The sequence below is a fragment of the Arthroderma uncinatum genome (genome assembly GCF_011692745.1).
Source record: "Arthroderma uncinatum strain CBS 119779 chromosome Unknown scaffold1, whole genome shotgun sequence".
Taxonomy (NCBI): domain Eukaryota; kingdom Fungi; phylum Ascomycota; class Eurotiomycetes; order Onygenales; family Arthrodermataceae; genus Arthroderma; species Arthroderma uncinatum.
The window spans coordinates 5,315,078-5,329,601 of NW_022983863.1; the positions used below are offsets into that span (position 1 = coordinate 5,315,078).

General features: G+C 35.1%; 2 protein-coding genes across 2 annotated transcripts; both read left to right on the forward strand.

The window, feature by feature from the left end:
* Window positions 1–10,641: 10,641 nt before the first annotated feature.
* On the forward strand, window positions 10,642–11,100 carry GIQ15_01611 (uncharacterized protein; the record flags this gene model as incomplete). The annotated part of the gene is made up of 1 exon (XM_033549028.1): window positions 10,642–11,100. The coding sequence occupies one exon, from the start codon at window positions 10,642–10,644 to the stop codon at window positions 11,098–11,100; it is 459 nt and encodes a 152-aa protein (XP_033409979.1).
* Window positions 11,101–11,584: 484 nt separating this feature from the next.
* GIQ15_01612 (uncharacterized protein) lies at window positions 11,585–13,344 on the forward strand (the record flags this gene model as incomplete). Its single annotated transcript, XM_033549029.1, has 5 exons — window positions 11,585–11,847; window positions 11,956–12,164; window positions 12,249–12,332; window positions 12,389–12,714; window positions 12,787–13,344. The coding sequence occupies 5 exons, from the start codon at window positions 11,585–11,587 to the stop codon at window positions 13,342–13,344; spliced, it is 1,440 nt and encodes a 479-aa protein (XP_033409980.1).
* Window positions 13,345–14,524: the final 1,180 nt, after the last annotated feature.

A 14,524-nucleotide genomic window follows, 5' to 3' on the forward strand; every position in this document is an offset into this window, starting at 1 on the left:
GGCGAGGAATGGAAAACAGTATTCAGGACACGATTTGGATTATACAAATTCTTGGTTATGCCTTTTAGATTAACCAACGCACCAGCAACATTCCAGGCGCTTATTAACAACGTGCTACGCGAATATTTGGACATATTTGTGGTAGTATACCTGGACGACGTTCTGATATTTACTAAAGGAACCCGAGGAGACCACACAGAAAAAGTCAGGCAAGTACTCAAGAGACTTAAAGAGTATGAGCTTTACCTCAAAGCATCAAAGTGTGAATTCTATAAACAATCAGTCAAGTTCCTAGGACATATTGTGTTAACAGAAGGAATCCAGATGGACCCAGACAAGATCAAAGCCATTATCGATTGGCCTACGCCGACAATAGTCAAAGAAGTACAACAGTTCCACGGACTAGTGAATTATTATTGACAATACATACACAAATTCTCAGCAACAGTAAAACCCCTGATGGACCTATTCAGGAAGGTAAAAGAGTTTATTTGGGGAACCAATGAAGAATAAGTATTTAAAGAACTTAAAGAAAAGTTTAGTTAAGGAGACATATGAATATACTTTGACCCAAACAAAGAGAGTTATCTTAATATAGACGCATCAGACTGTGCGATCAGAGCATGGTTATAACAAAAAGACGATATAGGAAAACTAAGATTGGTTATATGCTATGCAAGAACCATGACCTCTGCAGAACAGAATTATGATATCCATAATAAAGAATTACTAGCAATTATTACAGCATTTAAGAGATGGAAACAAGAGCTCCAAGGAGCAAGGCATCTGACCATAGTTATTAGCGACCACCAGAATCTGACATACTTTACGATGACTAAGGAACTCACACGTCAACAGTCAAGATGGTACACTAAGGTACTAGCCTACTACAAACTTTAAAATATAATACTGCAAAGGAATAGAGAATGTGTCAGAATCTTCGTGTGTACGGCGTCTTGGCAGTATCAGGCCAACGCCACTCCCCCCCTGCAGATCTGTTTGATTACGGCTCGTACGTACGCTACGCCTTCCCCCATATATAGAGGCCAGATATGGCCTGTTTCCCTAGTTATGATGATCATTCATCGATATTAGGCCTATTTTTCGCTCTTTGCTATTGTATCTTGGGCTTATAGGCATTGATTTGCCGTTCCGCTGTGTCCCGTAGAGACGCCATAATCGTACCGATCATTAGCGCGCTCCGATAGAATGCCTTCGCGGACGCGTTAAGTAGAAGACTAGATTTGATAATAAAGAAAAGAGAATCTAGAGCAATATTGTATCTAGATCCAGATACTAAGGGTATGATCTTAGATCAGTAAGTATTGAGAGCTACTCGAACGGTCACGACCGAGGAAGACACTCTGACAAATGAAATATAAAAAGCAATAATAAAAGATCCCTTATTCAAACGAATCAAGGACAACGATGAAAAATACAAAAAGGAAAACGGAATACTTCTATATCAAGGATTGATATATATACCTAGAGAAGTACGACTATGAATACTAAGAGATAACCACAATGCAAAAGTTGCAGGACATTTCGGAATTGAAAAAACCATAGACCGGATTACACAAAACTACTATTGGCCAGGCATGTGGAGAGAGATCAGATGATACATCCAGGAGTGTGAAGTTTGTTAACAGAACAAATCAGAATGACACGCGCCATATGGACTCTTACAGCCTATACCATACAGAGAAACACCATGGAAGTCAATAGCTATGGACTTTATAGTCAAGCTACCGAAGTTAACAGAGCCACGAACGGGCATTCAATACGATTCGATACTTATAGTCACGGACAGATTGACGAAGTATATTTATTTTATACCATTTATCGAAAAGACCACATCACCGGAGACAGCCTACATTCTATTACGACATGTCTTTGCAGACAAAGGATTACTGGACGAAATTATATCAGACAGAGACACAAGATTCATATGTAAATTCTGGACGACACTCACTGAAAAAATGGGGATTAAACAGAAGGCCTCGACGGCATATCACCCGCAGACAGACGGACAAAGTGAACGAATGAACCAAACAGTGGAACAGTACCTGAGGTGTTATATCAACTACGAACAGGATAACTGGGTTTCACTACTACCAATGGCACAGCTCGCCTACAACGGAGCGAAGAACGCCTCGACAGGCATGACACCTTTCTTTGCAAATTACGGAAGAGAAACAGAAACGATAAAAACACCAAGAGAAGGCAAAACACACGCCTTAGGAGCAGAGGTTTCGGCAGAACAAATGCGCGAACTCCACAGACACCTATAGTTGGATCTCAAATTCTTGAACTATAGAATGAAACACTACTACGACCAACGGCACATGGAAGCGCCAGACTTTAAGAAGGGGGAAAAAGTATTCCTACTTCAATGAAATATCAAGATATTGAGACCAAGCGACAAACTGGACCACAAGAAACTGGGACCATTCAAGATTTTGGAAAAAATTGGACAACTCAATTACAAACTCCAACTCCCAGAACATATGTAAATATACCCAACGTTTCACGTCTCACTAATTGAAAAAGCACCCCAGAACGCCAAACCATACGAACCAGAAATACAACCAGAAAATCAAGAAAAAGAATATGAAGTTGAAAAGATCCTAGACAAGAAAGTGATTAGCGGATGAACTCACTACTTGGTTAAATAGAAAGGATACAACTTCTCAGAAAACACTTACGAGCCAGCTAGACACCTAAAGGATTCACCGCGCCTAGTGAAGGAGTTTCACTGGCGGACTCAGCATCAGGAGAAGAGACCAGCGGAGCAGGATCCAGGAACAAAGTAAGGTTGGACGAAGAGCTCAGTTTACTCAGGAGCCGTTGGAAGTCATGCTCTTGGAGCTCGGCCAGACAACTCTCCTCTTCCTCTAGCTTTTCTAACTCCTCCACGGTCTTAATAGACGATTCAACAAACTTGCCGATACGATTCTGAAGGAACTCACGCTGATGAGCAAGACGATTAAGATGGGCATTAGAATCATTTAATGCTTTTTGAAAGGCTTTGCAAATTCACCAAGATTCCTCGCGAGCCTCACGCTCTTTTAACTCCAACTTTTCCTTTTCACGCCAAACTTTGGCCCAGTCAGACAAAGAAGGTGCACGATCGCGAACACAAAGGCATCGCGACACCAGTTTTCGCAACGTTTTCTTTTAGCACACGAGCACGGATAGAGGAAGAATCTTTGGAAGACTTTGGAACATCAGCAACACCCTTAGAACGAGCCATGGCGAGGCATACTTAAGAAAAACACAATAATGAACCAAGGAGAGGGAAACCAACTAGGTTTATATATGCGCGCGTCGGGACGACTTGTTAAGAAAGGAGGGGATGATGTTACAGACCACCTGCGGCGCAGCCCCAGGATATACACTCATTGGACGGGAGGATCACAGGCCAGACCTTGAGGGCACTAGTCACGTGACCAATGGCGATAGGACCGATAGGACGGGCTTGGCAGCTTCCTATCAATACTATCATAATAACTGATAGGAGTGATAGGAACCCCTTGGTGGAGAACTATCGTACCTATCACTAGATATATACCATATATATAAAGATGCTCATTTCCTTAGAATCAAGAGTCTTATACTCGCGATCAAACCAGCTATAGTTTTACTATACTACTTAATACAAAGCACCATTCCAGTTGTCTTATACTATATTTACTGAATACCCCTTTGCCCATTGATGTAGGTCAACTTTGTCTTTACTACTCATAAGGATCTTTAGCCTTCATCCGACTAAGGCACTGACTAAAGCCACACTTAGAACTAAGGGATAGTCTCGCTATAGTATTCTATCTCGCCCTAGTACCAAGCCGTCTCCTATAACAACTCACTTCTAACCCAAGCTTTCCCTAAGACCTTCGTACCTTCTGTCTTACGGCAGGTGTGAACCTCTGATCACCTTTAGGTAATCGAGGAGCGCCGTCAGCTTGTGACATAACGTCAACACCTTTGGTTATTTTAGACCCTTTCTTTTATATAATTAAAGTCTCAAAGAGCTACCTTAAGCTTTTCTATTTAACTTATAAAGAATATATCAACTCTAATATTTTTAATATAGATTCTTATAAAATTCCCTTTAATAATAGCAAATTACTATAAAGTGTAATCAATTAAGCAATTCATTTTAAATCTATAAGAATAATAGACAAACTATAGATATCTTAGAATTTATAATTAGACTAGGGATAGATCGGTTTAGGTCGAGTTTTTGGCCTATTCCACTTTAATCTAATAGGTATCTATATTATTTTATATTTATAAGTTTAAGTATTAAATAAATCAAATATTAACTAGATATAAGTTAATTATATTAATCTTTTTATTTAATTCCTAATTTAGTTAGATTAGCCTATTTTTAGAATTTTTTTCCATTTATAGATATTTTATTAACTAAATAGAGTAATTTAAAGTTTAATTCTTTATTAATAATTAGATTTTGATTTAGTAATTAATATTTTAATATTTAATTAGGTATTTAAAAGATATCTAACTTAATCTAACTTATTTAAATTAGATAAATATTTAACTAGTAGTAATTTAGTTAAATTTAAATTAATTTAGTTTAATTATTAAACTTATATTTATCTCTAGTCTATTTATAATATATAAGCTTCTACAATATATCTATTTTTAAAAATAATAATTTATTTACTTATATATTTTTTAAAAGATATAATATAATAAAAAAATAAACTATTAGTAAGATCGCTAAAGAGAAACTTAATACTTTAAATATTTATTATACTTTGATTAATAATTAAATAATATTTATAGTTATATTATTAACTAAATTATTTTATTTAGTAGTTATTATATTAATAATATATTTATATTTTATAATTTAAAATTTTATATTTATTAATTAAATATAAAGATAAATAAACCAAATTTTTAAATAAATAAATAAACGTTCGCCTATTGTCTATTTAAATAGCTTTTTTAGAAGCCTAATCCACCATTAGCAAATTTTTAATAATTAAATAGATAAATTAGCTATTTATAAGTTCTATTTTAATAAGGAAAGAAAATAAAATATTAAAAATACTAATAATAGTTCTAAAATAACCTATTATTAAAAATTTTAAACTTTTATTAGCTAGATTAAAAAATGATCTTTTTAAATATATATATTATTAAATAAAAGCTCTATTATTTAATAAGATATTAGAATTTTGAATAAATATATAAATTAATAAATTTGACCTATAAATAAATAGACTATTTATTATCTTTATAGATTTATCTATATTTATAATAGATTTAATAAAAAATATATAGATATAAAATAGTTCTTAATAGTATTATTATTATATTTAGTTATATTTTTATAGTTTTTAATAATTATAAATTTATATTTTAAAGTTCTATATTAGTTTATTTAAAAATATGTTTTTTTTATTCTATATTTAAGTATATAGTATTTTATTATTAAAATATAAAAAATTAAAGATTTTTTAATACTTAATTTTATTTAATAGTTTTTTTTTAATATTTTAGAATTAAAAAACTTTTATTAAAGCTTTAAATATAATTTTATATTTATTAAATAATTAATATTATATATAAAAAGTTAAAATATTAAAAAAATAATTTAATAATTTATTAAATAATAATTAAAAAGAATAATATATTTTTATAATAAATTTATTAATTATTTATTTTTAAAAAATATTAATATATTTATATTTAATTATTTTTTATTTTTAATTAATTTTTAAAACTATATATAAAAGCTAAAAGAATATAAATAACTTTTTTATTAAAAAAAATTAATTTATTTATAAAATTTATATAATTTAAAGTATTTTTACTCTATTTTATTTAATATTTAAATTATTTTATATTATATTTATTTTTTATTAAATATCTTTTCTATAAATTATTATTAATTTCTTATTTTTAATATTAATAAAATAAAAAATAAAAAAAAAATTATTAAATTTAAAAAAGAAAAATAAATAAATGAATAAATAATAATAAAAATTAAAAAAATAAAATTTTATTTAATTTAAAAATAAAATAAATATAAAAATTAAAAATAAATATTATATAATAGAGTTTTTAAAAAATAAAAAATATAATATTAATATTAAAAAAAGTTTCTTTTTAAATAGTAGAGAAAATAAATAAAATAAAGATATTTTTAAATAATTTTAAAAAATATAAAGAATAATCTATATATTAATTTTTTATAAATAAAATAAAAGTATTAAAAAATTATTTATATATTAATTATTTCTTTTTTTAATATTAGTTTAATTTTTTATTTTCTATATATTTTTTTTAAATTTAATTTAGTATCTTTATTAGACTAAGGATAGGTACGAGTTTGATAATCAAACTAAATCAACTCGAACCTGTCACAAGCTGACGGCGCTCCTTGATTACCTAAAGGTGATCAGAGGTTCACACCTGCCGTAAGACAGAAGGTACGAAGGTCTTAGGGAAAGCTTAAGTTAGAAGTGAGTTATTATAGGAGATGGCTTGGTACTAGGGTGAGATAGAATACTATAGCGAGACTATCTCTCAGTTCTAAGTATGGCTTTAGTCAGTGCCTGGGTCAGATAAAGGCTAAAGGTCCTTGTGAGCAGTGAAGACAAAGTTGACCTACGTTAATGGGCAAAGGGGTATTCAGTGAATATAGTATAAGACAACTAGAATGGTGCTTTGTATTAAGCAGTATGGTAAAACTGTAGCTAGTTTAATCGCGAGTATAAGACTCTTGATCCTGAGGAAATGAGCGTCTTTATATATATGGTATATCTGGTCCCTTCCTCTTGATTCTTCTTAGATCCTATCGTGGACCTGATGTCCTGGTCCCTTCGTGGACCTTTCATGTTCGGTCCCATAGGGACCTGTCCCTGGTCTTGGCATCTGGGACCTGTCCTTATGGTCACGTGATGTGTAGTTATTCCGTCCCGGAATCTTGTTGTCCAATGAGTGTATATCCTGGGGCTGTGCCGCAGGTGGTCTGTAACAGAACCCAACTGGGTTGCTACTAATTGAATATTTATCAAATTCAAATAAGTTGGTTTAGGTCGGGTATCTTTTAAATACCTAATTGAGTATCAAAATATTGATTACTAAGTCAAAATCTAATTAATAATTAAGGATTAAGCTTTAAATTACTCTATTTAGTTAATATAATATCTATAAATAGAAAAGAATTCTAAAAATAGACTAATCTAACTAAATTAGAAACTAAATAAAATAATTAATATAATCGATTTATATCTAGTCAATATCTAATTTGTTTAGATACCTAAACTCGCAGGTATAGAATGATATTGATACTTATTGAGTTGAGTTAAAAGAAGTCAAAAACCTGGTCCGAACCGACTTGTCTTTAGTTTAATCTTTATTATACTTTTAAAATATTTAAAAATAACTATTTTATATTTAAAAAAAAAATTAAATATTTTATTTAATATATAAAATATTAATAAAAAGCTAAAAAGAATATTAGTAATATATAATAAAATATTTAAAAAAATAATATTTAAAAAAAGTTAATATAGCTACCTTTTTACTATAATATATATATAGAAAACTATAAATTTAAATTAAAAAGCTATTAACTAAAATAATTATATAAAATAAATCTATACTTCTTTAGTTTTAGACTAAAGATAAATACAAGTTTAATAATTAAATTAAACTAACTTAAATTTAATTAGGTTATTACTAATTATATATTTATTTAATTTAAAATTATTTTAATAATTTAGATATTCCTTAGATATTTAACTAAATATTAAAATAGTGATTATTAAGCTAAAATCTAATTATTAATTGAAAATTAAACTTTAAATTACTTTATTTAATTAATATAAATTCTAAAAATAGATTAATTTAACTAAATTAGAAACTAAATAAGAAGATTAATATAATTAATTTATATCTAGTTAATATCTAATTTATTTAATTATCTAAGATCTATTTAAGTACCTAAAACCTCTAACTAAGTGCCTAAGACTATTATACTACCTTCTTTTAAAGATAAACTACCTTTAGCTTATTAATAGATTATTATTATCCTTCTTCTCTAGCTCTATATTTATTCATTAGTAGATTAATTAATTGTTTAAGTTTACTAGCAGTCTAGACTCTAGACTTTAAAAGATTTACTTTATAAAAGACTTTTAATAATATTAGTAAATATATAAAATTTAGAGCTAAATATTATATTAAATTATTATTATATTCTTTCTATTTAGCCTTATATTATAATCTTTTTTAATAGAATAGATAGTAATTTAGAATCTTTTCTATTAATTACTTTAAAGTATTATTTATTTTAATTAGCAGCGGGGGTAGATTAATTTATTCTAAAAGAAGGTCTATAGCTATCTTCTATAGTTTATCTAGTAAAAATATAGGGTAAATCTTTATTAATTTAGATAAATTAAAATAATATAAGTTTCTAATCTTCTTAAATATCTAGTAGAGGCCTACTATTTAGTAGTTAAGCTTTTAACTTAATTTATTACTCTTTTAGTTTATTATTATTATTTATATACTATTATCCTCTCTAAATATTACTTCTTTCTAATATTTATTTACTTATAGAGCCTAGATACTCTAAATTTTTTTTATTAACTCTTTAATCTAGTCTTAGATCGCCTATAGGTACTTAATCTAATCTCTAGCCTATTTATAGTTTATTATTTTCTTTAGTATTTTCCCTTTAGTTTATAGAGTCTAATTAAATAATACTTTAGGTTTATATCCTCTTTTAACTATAAAGAGTAATATCCTAATTAAATTCTATAGTAGATAAACTATAGTAAAATTAACTATAATGATTAGTTTAAATTAATTATCTTATTAATAATTATAAAATAGTTAGAGCCTTATCTAAATATATTAATTAATAATTTTAGTTTATCTATTAGTTTATATATAGTTTATAGTTAATAACTTTAGTTTTATTACTAATTAATATAATAATCTTATTCTAAAAGTTAGATATAAATTAGAGACTTCTATCTAAAATTATTATATTTGGTAGTCTATATACTATATATATATATTTTAAAAATAGCTTAGCTATATTCTTTATAAATATTTTCTTTATATATAAAATTATATAGAGTCTTTTAGTAAAGTAGTTAACTATTATATATATTATATTAAATCTATTTTTATCTTTTAATATTAATATAAAATCTATTTAAATATATTATTAGGGTTATAATAGTATTAATAATAGCTTAAATAAATCTAATATACTATCTCTAAAGGTTAAAATCCTTTAATATATATAGTAGTTTATAATATATCTTTTAATATTAGCTAATAGACTATACTAATAGTATTAGTTCTTAAATAACTAGATAGTCTTATTCCTTTCTAGATATACTATTAAGACTTAGTTATATACCTCTCTAATTAATATTATTTATAGATAGATTTAACTTTCCTAGCTAAAAGTAGATAATAAAATTATACTAAATAATAACCTCTATCTAGTTAGTCTATTATAAGTTTAATTATCTCTTTATTTTAAAGTACTTAAGAGTTTTATAATTAATATATATATTAAACTATAACTAAACCCTAGTAAGTTCTACTCTCTATTTTTAGAATAAATATATAATAGCTAGTATCTCTTTATTATAGATAGAGTAATTATATTTAGCCAGCGCTATTATCTTTAAAAAGAACTTAATAAGGTACTAGTCCTTATTCTTCTTCTATAATAATACTTCTATAACTACTCTATCTAATATATTAGTTTTAATCTTTATTTCTTAATTAATTTAGTAGTATTTTAATATTAGTATATTTATAAAAGTATTCTTTAACTATTAAAAAGCCTTTCTATATTTATTATTAAAATTAAATATAGTATCTTTATAGATAAATTTAAATAATAATTTTATAATTTAGCTATAGTCTTTAATAAATCTTTAATAGAAGTTATAGAACCTAAAGAAAGACTAGATACTTTATACTATTTATAATTTACTTTATTTTATAATAACCTTTATCTTTTTAGAATCTACTATTATACCCTTAGTACTAATAATAAACCCTAGATATTTTATTTTAGTAATATAGAACTTATTCTTTTTAATATTAGCCTATAAGTTACTACCATAACGTTTCGCTTTACGCCAAAGAGGCCGAAAGAGGCTCGATCTGCGGGCCAGATCCGGCCATTCCTGCGCAAGGTGGGCGTGTGCGCAAGCATCGGGGCCTTCCCCAGTACCGCACACGCACCACCGATCACTTTCACGTGACCCTTCGAGTTGACGCTTTGCTCGCGACGTCGAACATGAATTAGCATGTAACCGCCCATTTTTCGTGCGCTCGATCGCTCAATCACCCTCCTTCACCTTAGACTCCATTTTCTGCCCTGGTGCCAAAATGGATCGCTCATCGACCCCTGCCACGCCGAGGGCGGACGGCTCCTATATATTCTCCCCAGGACTCCCCCAAGATACCCCCAAGATACCATCTTCAAGTATCGCTCAAGATACCTTCCCCCATGCGTCGTCCGACTCTCCATTCCCACAACCGATTTCTCTCTCCACCTGTGCGGCGAGCACCATACCCCCTTAACGCCCACCCACGTTCTTGGTCCCCGTCGCCTCCGTTCCAATGTCCCGGCGCATGCAGCGTCGGCGTGACTCCAGCGGTGAGGGCAGCAGCGGCAGCGACAGTGAAGCAAGCACAGCTTTGTTCAGCCCTTCCAGCGCTTCTGGTTCCGATGCGAACTCCAACACAGGCTCCGACACGGATCTGACGTCGCCCTATCTCTCTGACCGGTCTGACGATAAAGGCGCGCCTTCTAAGAAAACCGGGAAATCAACAAAAGCGGTTCGACGGCCTGTGTGCGGCGACGGCGTATCGCGCAGGAGGGCCGTAAGACCAGCTCGCACCGTGCATAGAGAGCGAGCACCCGGCAACAGGGCACCACGCAAGCCACCCACCGAGCCTGGGTCCGACACAGAATCAGAGGACCCGGACGACAACACAGACGACGAGCTGTCGTCTAACGACGGTGACGGCTATGCGGACTCCACCATTAAGCAGATCAAACGAGCAGAGGGCATGTAGAAGCGGTGAGCAGGTCAGAGAACCCTCCATAAGCACCGCTAATGAGCCTTGCAGGTACTGTCGGATGAAATAGAGGGAACGCCCTGACAAGCCAGTATGGTGGTAGCCAGCCAAGGCGCTGCAGCTACTGGACTACGACCTTCTTTACCAATACTTTAACTGGCGCATGAAGCTTAAAAGGGGAAAGGGCGGTCGTAGACTGCAGCGAACCAAGAAAGTCAGCGCTCTTGAAACCGCCTGGAAATATTTTCAACGCTACTTCAAGAAGTCTAGGAAGAAGCGACTTGCCGGCCAGCTTATTCAGAAATGGAAAAAGGTAAAGTGACAGCTTACCCTCTTCCAGCTTACCCTCTCCCCACGCCCCCGTCTTCCTCCCCGCGCTTCCGCCACTGCAGGTCAGGATTCGGCTGACCTTCCCCGGCAGATCAAGAGAAAGTTGGCGGAAAAGTACGATCTAGACAACCAGGAGAAGGAGAAGACTCCGATGTACATAGAGGATCTGGCCGAATTCGAGGAGACGGTCCTGACGAGGTTTGAGAAACGATTCTACCTCGGACTACAACGAATACAACTTTGCCTCTACCTCCTGCTTGGCTGCTTCACGGTAAACCGACCGAGCGCCATCCTGCACCTGCGCTACAGGGACCTCAAGGTCTCCCTGCAGCGCGACCCTGACGGCGGCAGGCATAGGATCGCGATCGCCACCACCCACCGGTTCACAAAGAAGTATCTTGGCATGAAACAGATGTATGTTCCTCCCACCCTCTCTTCCTTCCTCCCCCCAACGCAACTATAGGAGAGGGCACGGCTCGTGCCACCCGCCGTGGCGCGCGGTGGGTAGCTGACCCTGACTAGAAATACATTTGTCTTCCCTGAGATAATCAACGACCCGTCTCTGATGCTGAGCATCCACACCTATCTTCTCGGCATACTCCTCGACGATGATGCGTTCAAGGCGCCCAACCTAAAGTCGATGGATGACATACAGCGCCTAGCGATAGGTAAGAACCGACAGAAGATGGATGTTCCACTCAAACCCTCCAAACTAGACCACTACGTGTTCTGTAAGGTAAGCATGGAAAAAGGGAAGGTAGTTATAGACAGGAAGAAAAGGATGTCAAGCGGGACCATGAGTAAATTACTTAAAGATTTTGGCGAGCTGCTCAGCTATCTTGAAGTCATGTTCATGCGCCGTTTCAGGTACGGCAGCGGGACGAGAATCAACAAAAGCGGTGAGACAAACAAGCCTTCTGTTCCCACATCCCACCAGAGACTGATATACCTCCAGGCGAGTTCAGCGAAGCGGAACAAAACCTCATCATGAACCACGCCAACATTGGCACCTTCCTGAGACACTATCTCACGCGAGAAGTCCACCAGCTGGACCGGGTGATAAGAGGCCTCGGCCGCGACTCCGCGATAATACAAGCGATGAGCCGCATAGGTGCCTCGATCGACCGCCGGCGTCCACGTGATATTCCGCCCGAGCTAAAGGCCACAATCAGCACGGACCCGGAGGTCCAGGAAGCCATTCAGAAGCTAGAAGCTTTTAAGAGTCGCGACCTAGACGACTCAAGGAAAAATCATGATAAGCTCGACCAGCTAAAGAGAAGGGTAATAAATACAAAGAAGTGGCGGCTTTATAAGCTTTGCAGGCAGGTTCATGAGGAGTTTAACGAGAAGTAGGTGGTCATTGACATTAAGCACCAGCTTTCCGGGAAGGCAATGGACGAGGAGAAGAGGGAGACATTAGGTATGGAGCTGCCGCCTAAGCTCATCGACCTCCTCGACAAGCTAATAACTTGGCCAGTCTCTGAAGACGTAGAGGCCGAGTGGAAGCGTCGAAACGCCGCCGTCGAAGCCGCCCACACATACTGCAGCGTGCGCGAGGGAGGCCCCCAGAAGGGGAGGCCGCCAAAGCGAGCTGCCCCCGACCCGCTGCCCGAAGTTGACGTCAAGAGGGTCAAGGCCGAGGAGCCCCCCCGTAAGAGTGAAGCCGTCAGGGCGCGAGAGCACATCGTTTCGGTTGCCTCCGGGGCGGAGGAAGCCAACCGGCCACGCGCCTGCTTCCACTGTCTCAAGATGTACGCAAGACCGCAGGAGGTGACAAGACATCTCCGGAGCGACTACCTCCCCTACCTCCCAGAACAGGGGCCGATCAAATGCCCTTTCTGCGGCATCAAGCTGGAGCACAAGCAGCACCTACGGGCCCATGTGGAATTGATGTATCGGACGCTGACGTAGCCGTTCCCTGCTGCCGCTGCCATACCTAACGATCCCAAGAAAATAAGCGGCTGGCCGCGAATGCGTTGGTTGGTTAGAGCTAGGCTCACCACAAACTTTTGATTTACAGATCTAGAATTTTCTATCCTGATAGAGGGCTCCTCAGGCGTGCAAGAAGTGCAATGTTCTGTTGAGCAGTCGGACGGGCCCACAGTTTCATATGTTGCACGCCCACGACGTCCGCACGTAAACCATAGTTGTTTTTCCTTTAATGTGTCTCTTGGCGCTGTCGTCGCCGTTGTAATCTTAGATACAGTAGTTTAGTAGAGTAAATGAATTCAATATAATGTTTGAAGTGTCAAAATTTCAGTTGTCATGTGCAATACCCACTGATCTCCAAGCTTAGCCAGAACGCTACTTAACAATGCGTGGGTGAGCCACGGCCCCAAGACAGCCTTGCATGCTTAATACGTGATGGAGTTCGAACCTATATAAATAGGCAAGATTCCCCCGATTTTCTTCTCTTTTCAGCCATAAGTTCACGGCCCCTAGCATATGTGTGTTTCCCGCAGTTACTCCCTATTAAGCATCTGCTTCGCAGCTGCCTTTAACCCCGGTATGATGTACTTATCGGCAATCAGGTATACATGCGCATTTATTTCTCCCGGAGGTATTGTGCTTTCTGGGGTTTTTTCAGTGTTGCAAGTATCATGTTCGGCTTCTATAGCCAGAAGATCAGTGGGGTTATCCGGTACAAGACTGCCTTTTCCGTTGGGTGTCATTTTTAACCCATCGTCGTAGTCTGTCTCATACAGATATTGTATCATTTTTCCTACAATGACCGGGTTATCGTCAGGTAGGTTCATGGTTCGAGACGACGCTTCCTGAGTAAACGGTCAGACGCTGAGATCAGGCTCTCTGAGGAATACATACCGCAAAGTTTCCTCTAGGGCCTTCTTGAAAAAGTCAGACTGGGAACAGACTATGCATCGATGCACGCAAAATGTCTGCGTTGTACATTTGAGTGTCAGGTCTGAGAATAATCCAGTCTTGAGGATACTAGGCGGGTCAGACTGGAAGATATGGTAGAAGAGGAAGGCTAGTTGGTTCTTACTCTGACAAAGCGCTTTCCAAGGACTCCATTTCTACCAGGCGGTTATATATCAGTCCCCTGTCTGGAGAACAGTTCGCGGACGGCTTG